This window comes from Centrocercus urophasianus, unplaced genomic scaffold (genome assembly GCF_019232065.1).
Source record: "Centrocercus urophasianus isolate 14NV4802_14NV808 unplaced genomic scaffold, USGS_Curo_1.0 seq_17, whole genome shotgun sequence".
In the NCBI taxonomy this organism is placed as follows: Eukaryota; Metazoa; Chordata; class Aves; order Galliformes; family Phasianidae; genus Centrocercus; species Centrocercus urophasianus.
The window spans coordinates 7,579,035-7,595,271 of record NW_024884722.1 but is presented as its reverse complement, the minus strand read 5'-3'; the positions used below and the strand labels follow the sequence as shown (position 1 = coordinate 7,595,271).

General features: G+C 48.8%; 1 protein-coding gene across 4 annotated transcripts in view; it reads right to left on the bottom strand.

Annotated features, from left to right (window-relative positions):
• AFAP1L2 (actin filament associated protein 1 like 2) overlaps positions 1 to 14,947 on the bottom strand; it is a 55,439-nt gene extending 40,492 nt beyond the window's left edge. For all 4 annotated transcript variants that reach the window (XM_042817746.1, XM_042817748.1, XM_042817750.1 and 1 more), the window contains exon 1: positions 14,893 to 14,947. In XM_042817746.1, the coding sequence (XP_042673680.1) occupies positions 14,893 to 14,908 (16 nt within the window). In that variant the 5' untranslated portion in view covers positions 14,909 to 14,947. The remainder of the gene's footprint in view (positions 1 to 14,892) is intronic.
• Between the last annotated feature and the right edge of the window lie 1,290 nt (positions 14,948 to 16,237).

The window sequence follows — 16,237 nt, the reverse complement described above, 5'->3', positions numbered from 1 at the left end:
TACAGGTGAGGTAGGCAGGCACCTCAGGAGAGCACCTACTCCAACACCTGCCCAGAGCACCTACAGCAGGTTACTCAGAGCAACGTGGTCCAGTTTTCAACAGTGCTCACAATTATAAAGCTTTTCCCTACATTAAAATGGAGTTCCATTCCAGATAGTGCCCACTGTCTCTTGTCCTTTCACTAGATACCACTGAGAAAAGTCTGTTTGTCTTCTTTACTCCCCCCCCATCAGGTATTTATACAAAGCGATAAGGGCCCTCCAAACCTCCCCTTCTCCAGGCTGAACAGTGCCAGCTCCTCCAGTCCCTTCATCATCTTCATGGCACTTTGTTGAACCAGCTTCTATACATACACAACTCTGTTGTAATGGGAAGCCCAGCACTAGATAGACTCAGTATTACCAGCGACTTACCAGGACTGAATAAAGGGGAATAACCTCCTTCCACAATCAGTTGCTGTTTCAAACACTCCTCTCAGTCTTTTGTTACCTGTGAACCTTGTGTTACCTGTGGTAAGGATGTACTCTGCCCCATCAGCTAGGTCACAAATGAACAGTACCACCCCCATTATTGAGCCCTGTGGCATAACATTAGCAACTGGCCTCCAGCTGGACTTCCTGGCACCAAGCAGGGATGGGATGCAATGACCAAAGCCTTAGTAAAGTCAAGATTAACAAAGCCTCCCTCTCCCCTCAGCCACTGAACCAGTCACCAGCATTTTACACATATCAAGAGCGTAAGATAATTGGGTGTAGAACATAAAGCAAACATTTTTCCAAGGTGTCTACTCATCAACTAAACATAAGTAGTAAGGTATGCTTGCTATTTTTAAAGCTTATTTAAGAGAGTAATACTGCATATCAGTGGGTTGTTTTTGTTGTGGACTGAAAGATGGAGTTAAGACTCCTCGTGTATCACAGACAGACAGAGTCTAGTACCCTCACCTGTATTTCCACATGCTACCTTAAACCAAACTTACAGATGCAATAGCTTGATACTGTGTGGGCTCATTTTAATCAGCACTCACCTACATTCAGTTTACGACTGAAACACTGGCACTCTACCAAATTGCATCACAACCCTCCGGCAGTATCTGAATGCCTCCAACCAGTGCATCACATATTTTCTCTCTTGGCTTTGCTTTTCATAGGGTTAGAAGAACATCTTGTACAGAAATTTTGTATAGCGTATACAAAACAAAACATTAAAACCCATACAAATAGATGGAAGCTGCTTTGTTAAACTCTTGGGTCAGATCCAAAGAAGCCCTGGTCTTTTACAGCCTGAACTTCATCCCAACAGAAAATTCACTCCACACTGACAAAATCTTGATTTGAGCTTCACAATCCATGGACAGGTTTGCCACAAAGGGACTGGACTATTCCAAGTCTGCTAGCCCAGAGGGAGGAAGTCAATCTCAGGATCCATGCAGAAGCTACACACAGGCAGCTCCTGGCCAGATAGCATGCATACACACAGCTCTCATGAAACAGCTAAGTACAGCTCAAATCTTCAACTGTTCCCTGCAGGCAAGGATATCCCCACACACCCTAAATGCAGCTGGTTTGTGATGTGAGTATCATGGATTTATTCCCAGTGCAGCATCTGGGTCATGACTGTCCCTTGTTAAGGCTCATGGGTACAGGTGGGGAATGGGACAGCACCTGCTTAAAACAGATGCACATACTGGATGCCAGTATATCCTGAAGTCTTCAGCTTCTGGAGGAGAAATGCTGTTTCTGCCTAGCACTATTAATCTGAAGGATCCCAGAAATACTCCATGTGAAAGAGACTTCAGGAGTGGCCAGTCCAGCTGCATGCTTAGAGCAGCATTCACTTTTAATTCACACTGGGTTCTTTAGGGATCAGTGATCGGATCTGATCCTGTGAAAACCTTGAAGGATGGAAACTGAACTACCTCTGTGCAATCTTGTCCACAGCTTGACTCTCTTCATTGTCAAGGGTTTTTCTCATATTAAGTCTGAGCCTTTCTTGTTCTGTTTGTCTGTTGTCTCTTGCTCTCCCACCATGAAACATCTCCCCAATAACCTTCCAAAAGTATTGGCAGCTCTACCCTCAAGTCTATTGGCTGCCTCCAAAAGACTGATGTAATCTGCAGATTTGTTGAGATGTATATTTCCCTTCTGCCAGGTCACTGATAGAGATAAGCCCCAGGGCAGAACACCCCGGAAAACACCTCCAGTAACTTACTGGTCTTCAAGCAGAATACAAACCACAACCCTGTTCTCCTTGAACTCCAAAATCCAGCCAGTTACTAACTGACCTACAGCCCACCCATCCACAGCCCAGCCACTTGTACAGTAGCATTTGTGCTGGATAAAGCTGTCTCTGTGGCTGAGCATTACCATTGCATTCTAATACAGAGAACATACTGCATTTGCTCCAGAAAAGTCGTTTTGACCTGAGTTTTCCATCTACCTCTCCTTGTTTATTTCAGTCAACCTAGTAAGAATTTCATCCTCAAATTGAAATAATACAAATTGTGCATACAAGTATTCAAAAACCAAATATAAGAACTGGAGGGTTTCAGTCAAATACCATATTTCAAACACAGCCTTGATCAGCGTGAGGCCCTTGGAGGGCTTGGACAGTTCCAGCCAGCAGGCAGAGCTTAAGAGGTGCTGTGGGAACAGGAACAGAAAATTCACCAAAATGAGTTTATTTGTGGGCAGTCAGAGCAATTCCATTTTGATTTATTCCTACTTTGAAAGAGACATTCAACAGCTTCCCAGCATTAATATATTTTCATGCTCAAGTCCAGAAAGGGCTTAGAGCTACTTATGCCCAGTTACTGTACATTTCCACAACAGCGTGAGCCTTGGCAGGCTGCTCAACCAGCTGGTGAGCCTCAAATCCGCCAGAATGTGAGGAATCAAATATTTTTCCTCCCAAAATTCTGAGCAGCTGTTTCTCAGGAAAGACACTGGCCATCTTTCAACAGATCTGCTGGACAGGAAGTAGATGCAATCAATTTAACTTTGCTTGCAAAGCCAAGGGTGTCTTCACCTCTCTAGCACCATTTTAAGAGTGATTATTTCATAGCACAGAAAATGTTTCTTAAGCTAAAGAGGCTAAATAAGATATGCAGAAAAAATGTCTAAGGAATTGAAGATAAGGCTGTATGCTCTCTGTCATACCTTCCTCCACACCTTTTCCTATCTCCTATCCATGAGATCACTTTGAGAAACATAAAGGTTATTTCAATGACTAAGAAGCTTTCCATTTGAGGAACACACAAAGCTAACGAGACCCCTGTGCTTCTCTTTCCTCTTTCTTTTCCCTGCCATTGGCTAGTTTCAGTAGCAGGGAAACTACTGAAACTGCATTAGCAATGGTATTCATCACACCCTCCACTGAGCCATATCAACTTTCATTCCATGGAAGGTATATGCAGCAACAACAAAGTGGTTTCCAGTGAAACTGGCTCAGAGGGTGGGCTGCCTATCAGAGCAGGTATAAAGCGAGCAGCAGAAGTGCCTGGTCAGGGTGAGGACTCCCCTTCCCCGTGGGTGTGAGGTGCTGAGCAACTCAAGCTCCCTCCCATGATGACACCCTTAGAGACCTCCCACTCACTTCTCCCACTCCCTTCATGCTCTCACTGAATTGAAAACAGGCAAAGGTCAGGTTATCCCATCCCTTTTTCTCCTACTGGTCTCTTCCCACCTCTGGCATCTCTACTAATTCGAAACCACCCACACATTCACTTCACATGACAGCTCCAGCCACTAACATCTAACAGCTGACTTTTTTCCCTAACTTGTTGATTCAGACATGTTTTCTTATGCAGTAACCACTCCAGGATTTCAAGTCTATTTCATATATCCCACTGCTTCCCACCCCTTTTCTGCTGCTCTGTATTCCCAACTACAGGATCTGTCTCACAGGATGACAGCCATGCTATAAGGCAGCAGCTCTTTGGGCAGCTTTGTAACATGATCATCTTGAAGTGTTTTCCCAGCCAAAATGATTCTACGACCTGTAACACTGCAGGAGTCTCCACTCTCTGGGCACAGGGGCACCTCTTGGTGCAAGGTACTGCTCCTTCCAGTCCTCAAGTGGGGGTTCAGGAAGGAAATTCCTATCTAGGTGGGGATTTTCCAAGGCTGTGGGCTACCACAGCCATACCTGGAGAGGTGACCAGGAACTCTGTTGTGCAAAAAGTTCAATTAGAACAACAAAAAAAAAAAGTTTTGCCCAAAAACAACCAGTATAAGGTAGATGTTTATAGCAGGGTTTTACTGCCTGCCATCTTCTACAGAGTTTTTAGATCCAGACAACAAATCAGTTTCAATTTAGAAGAAAGCCTACTTCTGCTGGATTTGAATCCGAACCCTTCTAGGTAAAAAACAAAACACAGTTAATGGAAATGTGGCGTGCGTGGAGCTTTCACTCCTATTAGTAGGTCTGTCCGAGAGGACACAATTTTCCATGCATACATTAAGCCAGTCCAATACTGACATCAGCTCATTTCCATTGATCCTGATTACATAATAGTGACTTAATTCTCCATAGAATTGAATTTTCCATATGTTTGGATCCTTTATTGTTGTTATATGATTTCCTTGTTCCCTTCTGCATTTATTATTTATTATCCCTTTGTCCTATCACTTAAACATTACAGTCTTCACTGCAAGCAGAAATTTCTACAGGCTTACTTTGTTTTTCTGATACGATGTTCATCCTACCAATCTTCTTCCAACTACAAGACATGCCAGTGACAGTACTGCAGTACTGGGCACACCTACAGCTTTGAGGATTCTGGTTCTGGACTGAAGTTACTTTTTATTATGACCTATGTTAAGAGTAGTTAAGAACAGTGATGGCACCCAGGTACCATTACTACTATTTACAATTCACAAACATCAGGTTTACAAGATCTAGAGGTTGTTCAAAGAAAGCTCAACAGATTGCAAAGGTATCACAGTATAGCTGTAGATGAATATTTGTGTCATGTTTTCCACCCAAAAGACAGGTCTGTTCCCATCAAGGGTTACAAGCCACACAGTGACATTGCAGAAGCTCAGCAGTTCACTTCTGAGTGCAAGTTTGTTGTGGGTCTCTGTATCCCCAGCACATCTCCTGGTACAGACACACTTCTTCCAGCTCTCACATCACAACAGTAGCTGTTCTTTGGCATCATGCAAAAAGGTGGGTTTTGGTGGTTTTTTTTGTTGTTGTTGTTGGTGGTGGTGTTTTTTTCTCTTGCCAAAAAATGAATTTATCTTACTGTTCCATCATATACACCCAGGACTAGTAATTCACACCACATCCCCAGGAATAATAAAACCTCCCAGACCACAGATTAATCCTTGAGAGATCTGAGGGAAGTCACATTACTTGGAATATTTACTTTTCAAATGGGGAAAATACCACAAGATGACACTTTCTGGAACATGAGATAAACGAGGGACTTTTTTCCCTGTTTAATTCCTTCTTCTCTATACCTTGAGTCACCTCGTCAAACAAGTATCTCATAACAAAGCTTGTTACTACCAGGGAAGGCTAAAATGAGGGGTAAGGCAGTCCTTGCTGCCAGGTGACCACAGGGGACCTGAACACCCTGAGCATCCCAAAGAAACACACTTGATTGGAGCATCACTACCCCATGGGCTGATCTCCCAGCACACTGCTCCCCTTGCTCTCTGGTCTGCCAGTGAGCAAAAATTGCCTGGGCAGAAGCTAGCTAGCAGCTGCCTGCCAGTAGGGTGGGAAGGAGAGCAAATGTCAAAGATGAAGCAGGCAAGGAGGTGGGACTGAAGGGCTGGGCAATCCTTCTCAGCAGGAATAACCTGCTGGATAGCAGGAGGTTTCACAGGCTTTCTGTGTCAAAGAAGTCTCTATCGCCTACTGCATGCAGCCACTGAAACCAACAAATAAATGTTCTCTGAGGATCTCCCTCAGCTAGATACCCACGTGTTCTTAACCTGCAGAGGACAACAACAGCTCAAAACATACACTGAACGCAGAGTACAGCTGCAGAAATGCTGAGCACCAGTGACACTTCTGCACTGGGACTTGCCAAAAGCTTGCTGCCTCACACCAGATGTGTTTCACCACATCCCCCGGCTCCCGGCCACGCAGCACGCTGACCCAGCCACCCAGCCCCATGCATGCCTGCGCATCGTGGCCTGCGCTGTGACCCAGCCCAGGTCCAGCTGTGTTTGCTTGGGCAGCTGCGGTGCCACAAAATACAGCTGCATGGATCTGGGCCGGACACCTGGCTCTGAATGAAAGCGTCTCAGTAGCAGGAATTGGCCATCCCTGCTTCACACAACCAGAGCAGACCCTGTGACCAGTCAGGTCTCACCGCATCTGCCTTCTTCAGAGAGCGGTAGTGAAGGAGTCGCATCAAATCAGGGTGGCAAGGCAGCAAATGTGCATTACAGAGTCTGACTCAGGTCCAAGAGACCCAGATTTCAATCCTGGCCCCACCTCCAGCCTGAGCTGCAGTGCAGGAAGTCTCTCCCCTTCCTAGTTTGTCCACGTTGCTCACTGCTCCCATCGCTCCAGGAGTGATCTTCCCCCACCCCAACCCTCTCTGGCTGCAAGAAAGCTCTTGGCAACCAACATCACAAGTGTTTTGTTTTGTTTTTTCTTTTCCTTTTGTTTCGAAAAACTTCCACACTTCATTTCAGACATTATGGTTTTCATTTTCACATAACATACGCTGTGACTGACACGTCACAGCCCAGATCTTAGGGCTTTATTTCTGAATTCACTATAAAGAATTGCTTCCCGCTACTGACTGAATCATCTCTTCTAGATCAAAGCTGCTCCTGCTCAAACTGAAACAGAACAGTTTGGCATTTGACTCTTTCATCTAGAAGCCAGCTCTGTGCTAGGCAGCAGCTCCCTTTACATATAAAAAAGGGAATATTTTACTTCCTTCTTGCCATACTACGGCAGAGCAGGCCTGCACTTTTGGGAACAATGCAGACAAAAAGTGAATGTATGAACAAGGGAGGGAGATCTTATGGGCAAGCACTGAAAGGAAATTTGAAATTCCAATGCAGAATTTGGAATTAGCAGAAGCTTTCAGGAGCTCCGTTTCATCACAGCTGAGCAGAAGATGAAGATGTGGAGCACTGACGGGGTCCCTCAGCAGTGGGGCTCCCGGCCCTTGCTGAGATCTGTGCAGAGGGTTTGGCTGTTCCCATACAGCCCATCCCCAGTGTGCTCAAGCCTCCTCGTTTTTTTTCACAGTCCAAGGAATTATGTCTGGAGGAAGGGTCAGCCATGCCTGTGCTCCAAGCACCCGGAAGCGCCAGCATTTCTGTGGGGTGAATATGCTCCCAGCTTTGCATTCCTCCTCTATCACACATCAGCTTTTGTTAACTTGAAGGTTTGATTTCTCGGTGTGCCAAAGCATCTTAACAATATTTCTGGTGCAATCAGTAAAGGAACCTATCAATAACAACTGGTTAAACTTTCAGTGAGCCCAATCTAAACCTCAGATCCAATCTGACCCTTGCGGTCCATCCATCAGCTGTGCTGGAGGGACACAAGGAATGAATTTGGCATTTCCCACCTCCTCTAGATGTGGGCCAACAGACATTCATGTTTGTCAGGAAAAACAGGAACATATGCTGAAAACAGAGCATTTCCAACAAAAACCTCCATCCAGCATGGGAACAAAAGCAAACCAAGAAGGTTTTGCAGCTAATGAAGAGTGACGGTGGGAGGCTGTCTGACCAGAATTAAACATTATAAGGATACTTAAAAAGAGAGCACTGGAGTACCATGCTCTCACAGAGCTGTCACAGAGACATGAAATATCTGACAGAAGTAAGAACATGCAATTTGGAAGTGGCACACAGCAGCTGACAGATTTCATACAGCTGTTTCACGCAGTTTCACAGAGACAGAACTGCCTACATAATGGCAGCAATACCCATCTCATTGCATGCTCAGCATTAACGGGACACCCTGTATCTGCTCTCAAAGTCCTCACTCAGAAACACCCCTCTGTGCTCCCTCAGTGGCTGTGCTCCTGTTTGTCCCCAGGCTTTCAAACACCAGTGACTTTGGTAGGTGATCAGCACGAGAATAAAAGAATCATCACAACTGGAATGACACTGGCAGCAAATAGCACACAGAACCAAAGGGGGATGTCATTATTCAAGCCGAAGAATTGAAGGAAGGCTGACGTAGCCAACAAACACAGAAGTTCAATTCCATGCTGTTTAATGCAGGGTTTCAGCCAGAGGCAATCCTATGGAGGCTGCCCCAGGAATAGAGGTGCCCAAACCCACAGCCATACCCACTTTCCCTTCCCACAGCACCAGTTTTTCAATCTGGGCACTGCCCACTGCACTCAGCCACAGCAGTACAACGTAACTGCTGCTGCTCTTTTTGCTTTGAGGCTTGGAAAGCTATCAGAACTACAGATAAATCATCCTGCTGTTGGGAATGCTGAGGCATCCCGGGTCGAGAAAGCATTTGTTTCTCTTCTCAGCCAGACATGGGAATTCAGGCTTTATAATGTATAACTTTCAATTGCCATTTTGCTTCCCCCCACACCACCAACTCCCACTTCAATTTCCAGAAATAGACCTCTTCCGCACTCAAAGAGAGCATCTGCTTGAGCAGCTCGAGCTGCAAACTACGCTCACTGAAGTTATCTAGCACAAAGTGCTAATAGACACAGCCTTGGAGCAACTGCATTCTCACCCAGCTCTGCTCCACTTCACACGCTGCCAGGAGACACTGCCAGTATCACACAGGGTAATCCATTTAGATAGATTTGATAGGGATTTTGGCATATACAGGTGATTAAATCAAGACCCTGCTGTGCTGGAGCTCGGACTAGCTGCCACTATCTAAGAGTTCAGATGACAGACTGCATTAACAGCACCTCAATATCTGCAGATCAGGATCAGAGGCAGAACTACAATTCAAAAACCCAGAAATCAGGAGTGAAGCTTAGCATAAGAAACACACTTCAAGACTGACTTACTGGATCTGGGGAACTTTCCTAGAACTAGTCCCTATGGCTCAAACAGACTTAGACACAAACCAAGCCACGCTTGCAAGCACTGATACATTTATGGACGCTTGGATCAGTGACAGCACACTGAGGCAACCTGTACCAACAAGGCAATAATTCCTTTCAGCAGTCTTCTCATCAGGGGAATGGTTTCAAAGCTGCAGTAAGAGACCTAACTGGTGTGGCACCTACAGAACTGGTAACATCATCAGCCAGCACCACTCGTGAACTGAAAGATGCTGTGCATGTGTCCTGAATAATGACTGGAAAGAGGAGATGGGATAAAGTTGAAGCAGCAATGAGAACCTGTGTTTATATAAAACAATACCATGCTTAATTGAAGAGTAAATCATCTACAAGCACTGCTTTGCTAAGTGGTACAGTAGCTGACTTCTGTTTGGCATTGGCGAGAAGAAATGTGACCTTTTGGTTTTGTGTTTAGGTGAGTGCACATCTGCTGTATGCCTCTGAGAATACCTGGCGTGTGCATAGCCCTCACCCTGCAACAGCACAGCTCCTGACTGGACAAAAAGCTGTGCACGCAGATTGGGGATTGTAGGGGCTGAGCATCACCAGCACTGCACTCTGACTACTGCTCAGGGAAGTGGGGAGCTTCGAGATGGGGGAACATCCCAGATCCCACAGGTCACACACAGCTGGGTGGGATCCACACTGCAGTCTGTGCTTCTGAAGTGAGGTGAGGAGGATGCTGCAGCCGGCTGATGGCAACAAGGTGAGGAGGGCCCAGCTGCTGTATAGGTGGAGCCCGATGAGCCTGAACAGTTCTCACATGGGGCTGCTCATACCTCATCAGCTGCCAAGATCAAGCAATCCTATAGCAGATGTGGAACAGTACATCACAACCTCAGCTCTCTCTCTGATTCTGTATACACCAGGGCAATGGAGAGGCCTGAGATATATGACAGTAAAAGCAGCAAGTTTCCACCATTCAAGATGCGCAGGCACGTTTTTAGAGGCTGCAGTAAAACACAAAATATCCTTGAAAACACCAGATTTATGCAGAGGAGATAGGACGTGCTCCTCAGCCAAACTGCAGGGATGGAGCAGCTGATGGGGGTGGACAGATGGCTCCCAACTGTCACAAGCCCTGCCACAGCCTGGCATTACCACATTGCCACTTCTGCAACCCTCATTTTTGCACTTGCACACTTTCACAGCTGCAGGTGGTGGCCAACTATATCCATTGTGACCATGCACCCATTTCCAAAGAGCATCCCTGCACTACTGCTGATTTCCGCTCACACACAGTGGGACCATTGGAAGTCAGAGCTGTTTGGCACCATGCTGACTGGACACATGCACTGCTTTGCTCCAACAAATGACAAATGGATGCTACTGGAAGCCGGTGGGGCTGCAGCTGGCTCCATTGCATTCCTCAGCCCAAGGAAGCTCCACGTTTCAAACGCATTTGTGGAGAGACGTTCAGCTCACCAGTGACATTGCAAAACCCTTGGGTAACTCACATTCTGTGTGAGCCAGCTCTTTCTTCCCAAGCCTTAATACCTCTCATGCTTTTCAGTGATAAATAACAACGATGCGATCTGCAGAGCGATTCTGGATCAGAGATGTGCATGCAGATACCTTACCTCAGCCCACGGAGACCTGTGCACACACTTCCCCTCACACCTGCCTCCAGTAGATCAGCCCCAGGAAGGAGGTTGTACTCTCACTCCCCATCAAGCCCAATCCACATGAGAAGGAGCCCAAGCACAAACTGCAATACACTCCTAGCTTGGACCCACCTTGCTAGAAGCACTGCTGCCAAAGCGTTACGCCAACAGCTGTCAAGAGCATCCAGGCTGCTGAGCAGCCCACCTCTACCCTCCAAACTGTGTGCTGACTCCGAAAAGCCCAGAGCCATTAATTATTAGTGAGATGAGAGACTAAAGATATTTTTAATCCCAAGTCACAAGAGCAAGAGGAGAACCATGTGCAGCACCCCGTGCTGGGGGCAGTGGCTGCTCCCACAGTCTCAGGGGAAGGTTTAAATTCCTGCACGCAGAAGGAAGCCCACAGGCTGGGCTGCCAGCTGGGGCTGGTGGGTCTCTGCTTCCCAGACTTATTGTAAGCCTTGCACTGCTTTCATCCTAAGCAGATCCAAATGAAACAGGGGGGAGAAAAGACAGTAGAAAAATTTTTATGCAAGACAGAGCACAGTCCATCCAAGGAGGGAACATACTGGCTTCTATTAAATCACAAGCGGCAAACACATGCATTATGTGGGAGTCTCAGCCTGATCCTGTAATTCTGAGATATTTACTTCCAGACAGAGCTGTTTATAACTGAAGACAATGTTGCCATACATCAAACCATCCTCAGATGTGCTTTCTATGGAATTTTGCCCACAAAAAAGTCAATAGGTCAGTGGAAGAAGAAGAAATAACAGGGAAAAAAAAATAGTATGCCGGTGACGCTGACCTGCACATTTTGGATTTGAGGCCAGAGTGCCCAGTGACAGAGCCAAAGTGCCCCACTCGTGCTTCCACCACCAGCAGCTGCACTCAGTGCCTTTTAGCCCCACTCCTTGCCTTTTGGAGTTGGTGCAGGGCTGAAGCTGAATGCTTATGACTTGCCCCACAGGTGCAGCACCAGCTTTTATTTCACTTTAGCCCAGCAAGGAGCAGGGCTGGCACCAGCAGCATCCTGGGGTCAAAACAGACAGACACCCATAGGCTACGCAGGCAGACCACAGCACAACACACGTCCTGTCTGCTGACCTGGGAGCAGAGCAGTGGTGACTCACCTTCCACCACCAGTAAACACCAGCAGGCAGCCCGTCAGACTGGCTCCGGGACCACAGCAACCCAGTTCAGTTGCAGGCACTGGTCCCTTTGCTTCAGGGAGCATTGCCTATGGCCCAGTTGCTCATGCCCTGCATCGCGATTAATCACAGCTGAGTTCTGCTCCTCACAAACATCCCCTACAGCTCTGGGCTCCCTGGTGGCTGGTGCCTGAAGACACGCTTCCCTGCCTTGGTTGGCTGCTGCCCTTCAGAGGGCACAGCAGGCTGTTTGGAAGTAGGTAGGAAGCTCTCAGGACAACAGCATACCCGATTTAGAATAATTGAGATTGGAAAAGACCACTAAGAACATCCAGTCCAACTGTCAACCTGTCACCATCATGCCCTCTAAGCCACATTACTCAGTACCATATCTTTGCATTTCCTGTAAGCCTCCCAGGGACGGTGACTCCACTGAGCCTGGTAGAATGATTGGGAGGAAGACATCACCCACATGCAGGGGAGCTTGGGGTTTTGGTCCTGAGATTACTGTACTGCTCCCCCATCCTGTCTGGAGCTGGAGCCATGCTCCAAGAAGCAGCAGCACTTTCGCATAGGCCCTCCCTGTGCTGTGGGCACTCAGTGAAAGCGACTGTCACACAAAGAACTCATTCACAGGGATCCCATGCATGCAACTGGAGCAGAGAAGGTGTGTGAAGGGGTGAGAGCTGCCCCACGCAGGAAATAAACACCACACAGACACCAGAGCAGCAGGACTGAAGGGTACTGCACCCTCTGCCCATCTCTGAGACAGAAATATGACCCTGGCACAGTGATGGTGCGTGGGATGGCTTGGCTGGAAGGGCACAGCAGATGTATCACTGAGACAGGCTGCGGTTTCTGTCCCAGAAATAGGTTTCATCTCCTAAATCCCTGCTGAACAAATGACTCCTGTGCTTGTTTCCTTCTTCAAAACCCACTGAGGTCACTCACTCAAGGAGTTACTCAGGACATTAATCAAAGAGGACTGAGCCCAGCAGCTGAGCGCTGTGTTGGGGTTGGTACAGGACCCTCACCACTCCATTTTCTCCAGCTGCCAGGTGCACCAGGACCATTAGCTGAGCACAACAGCTGTGTTGGTGCTCAGCTGAAAAGAAAACACATGTTTGTATGGATCACATTCATTTGAATCATTTCAATTTGAACTCTGATTAACTGAGTTTTCTAGAGGGTCTCAGACCATTATCATGGCTCTTATCATTGTCCTCTCCGCTTCACAGTTTAATCCTAGTCATATCACCATGTATTTTCAAGAACTTGTTAAAAAGAACACGTGCACAAAATCCCAAACAGGCCCACACCCAGATCTCCTCCCAGTCCAGTCACAATAGCTAGCAAGCAAACACCTCATCTTCCTACCAAGTCACCCCTTTAATCCTTATCTACAGCACCAATTGGCTCCTGCTAAGACCTAACAAGTGCCAAGGAATTCCCCTGTGCAGTTGTCCCCACACCCCTATTGGCATGGGCTGAGAAAGGAATGTAGCTCTGAGGAGGGTTTTTACCACCTGAGTCCTTCCCTGTGCCACCCCACGGGCCGCCAGCCCCAGCTCGCACCCATCCGGCCCCACACGTCTGTCCAACTGGATTCCTGTGGTGTGTCACCCTCTGAAGCAGCAGGGACACCTGCGTGTCAGCTGGGAGCCCTGCCTGTACTTAAGGAAAACAGCATTGCTGTCTGCTGATGATTGCAACCTTCATTTCCAAGTAATAAAAAGGACCTTGGAGTCAAAATCCTCCTCCCTAAACACCACTCTGTTGCCTAACAGTGCCCTTTGCCTCCACCCATCTCCAGCATCATAGCATTTCCCTGCACAAGCACTCTGTCCAGCCAGTGGCACAGGCAAAGCTCCCACCACCCATCCCCACCAGCACACGCACCTCTCCCTGTGCTCACTAACTGCCACTCATTGCTTTCTCCACCTGCTCCTCAGTGCCCTGCCTCACGTGTGCCCTCTGCACTGCCAGCAGTTCCCACCCTCATGGCCGTTTCCCTCTGCACCCTCGTTAATGCTGGGCTGGCTCCCACACACACACTTGCTCCCATTGGCACAAAGGCACTAGCAAGCCCCCACCATCGCAGCACTTGCTATTCATTCCACATGTGCAGAACACATCCCTGCTGCTCTGAAGAAGCAGTGTGCATATTTAAATAAGACAACATACAAAACATAGCTGAATCTTAATGAATCTTTTGCTTTGCTGCTGGAACTGAATGGAACTGTGTAGATCCTGCCAGAATTAAAAGAAAGAAAAAGAAAAAGAAAAAAAAAAAAAAAAAAAGCTGCACAATATTTGACTTGTAATATCATCTTGAACGTCAGTCCAGCAGCACGCTTATTGGGTTTGTAAAGCATCGATTGTAAACGGGAACCAAAATGCAGCAGGAGGTACAGTGCTGGCTGTGTTGGGGTGCTGCAGGACTCGTGCAGCTCAGGCAGAAAACAGAGATTGATTTCAGCCAGTGCGATACCTTGATATTATATGAAGCCCTACTGAAGAAGGATTAGAGGAAAAGGGATATGAATTGAACGCATCTGCTGAGTTTCAACCACATCTTGCCAACTGGAGGAAAACAAACGCAAACGGGTCAGGCAGGCACACGTGTGCCGAGTTCCAAGTCCCCCTCTCACACTTCCAGGCGTCCCGAGGAGGGCGGCGGTTTCGGCAGAGCCCCGTTTACACAGCGGGTCCCAGCGCCGGCTCCGCTCTCCCCGGGAAGGTTAACACGAACAGCAGCGGCCGAAATGGCCGAGCGCACCCGAGCGCGGGGCTCTCCTGCGGCTCCCAAGGCGGGGAACTTTCCGAGAGCCGCCCGCAGCCCTTCCCGGTGCTACGCCCGAGCATCGCTGCGCAGGGAGGCAGCGGGCAGGCTGCAGCAGACAGACCCCGGCAGAGCTTTCGGACGGCAAAAAGGGTTCGACTCGCAGCTCGAATCGCCCGGCCCCACTCGTGCTTTTCCATCCCCACTGCGGTTCTCCACTCGCGGGCACAGCGATCCGAGTCCCCCACCCGAGATCGTTCCCCTTCGACGCCGCTCCCCAGGAGCAACAGTGGACACAGACACGCGCGGCGCCTCCTCACCTTTATACTTCTCCATAGGGGCCGCGGCCGGGGCTCCCCGGCGCTCCGGGACACGGCGCTGCCTTCCGCGCTCCGCACCGCTCCGCCGCTCACCGCCTGCCAGCCGCCGGCACCGGATCCCGGCCCGGGCCGCCCCGCCCCGCTCCGCTCCGCCCCGCGGCTCCGAGGTGGGGAAGCGGGGAGAGGAGCGGCAGCCGGGCCCGGCCAGGGGCAGCTCCACGTTGTCCCAGAAGAGCGGCGCGCCCCGGAGCTCTCCGTGCCGGGATGGAGCAGCGGGTACCGCCGTCCCTGGGACAGTCCCTCTGTTGTAGCCCCGAGGCACTGAGCCCGTGCCCTGCTTCCCAGTAGCTTTGCCGAGGCAGGGGCTGCCTCCTGCACAGGGCTGCTCTCCCAGCGAGGTGTCCCTGGGGTCATAGGATCATAGCGTGGCTTAGGTTGGAAGCATCCTCAAAGATGTCCCAGCCCTGCCCTGGGTTGGGTGCCTGCCATCAGATCAGTGCCCAGAGCCCCATCCAACCTGAGCACCCCCAGGGATGGGGCACCCACAGCTCTGGGCAGCACTGCCAGTACCTCACTGCCTCTGTGTAACGAATGTCTTCCTAACTCATAGCCATTCCCCACTGTCCTGTCACTGTCAGACTGTGTAAAAGTCATTCCTCCTCCTGCGTATAAAGCTCCCCTCAAGTACTGGAAGGACACAATGAGATCTCCTCATCTGGATTTAGATTAGGTATTAGTAAGATATTCTTTCCAATGAGGATGATGAGGCCCTGGCAGTGCTGCCCAGAGCTGCGGATGCCCCATCCCTGGAGGTGCTCAGGGCCAGGCAGGGTGGGCCCTGGGCAGCTGGACCTGATGAGTGGCATTGCTGCCCACAGCAGGAAGGTGTAAGGTACCTTCCAACCCAGGCCATTCCATGGCCCCAGAGTTACAACAGGCAATGTACATGGAGACTTCCAGTAGAAATCTTCCAACTCCACAGAAGTTTCAGTTAGGTTTGACTTGTCCCCACACTGACAGCTGAAAACTAACTGCAGTTTTCAAAACCCAGCTCTGCTGCCCTGAGCTTGCAAACTCCTGAGGCGTGCCCATGCCTCCAAGCAGGTGGGTACTCACTCTGAACTCAGAAAGCATAATGAAGGATAATAGCAGTTAAACAAACTAATTAAAGATGATGTGAAGCATCAAGGCAGCAGATACCCGAGATTCCTGTCTTTGGGCCCCTGAGCCCTTACAGCCCTGCTAGTCCCTGTCACCCCTCTCCTGGCTGTGATGAGGACACTGACACTCCGCAGCTTCAAGGGTTTAATAAAATTGGGAAATGTACACAAGGAGCCAATATTCC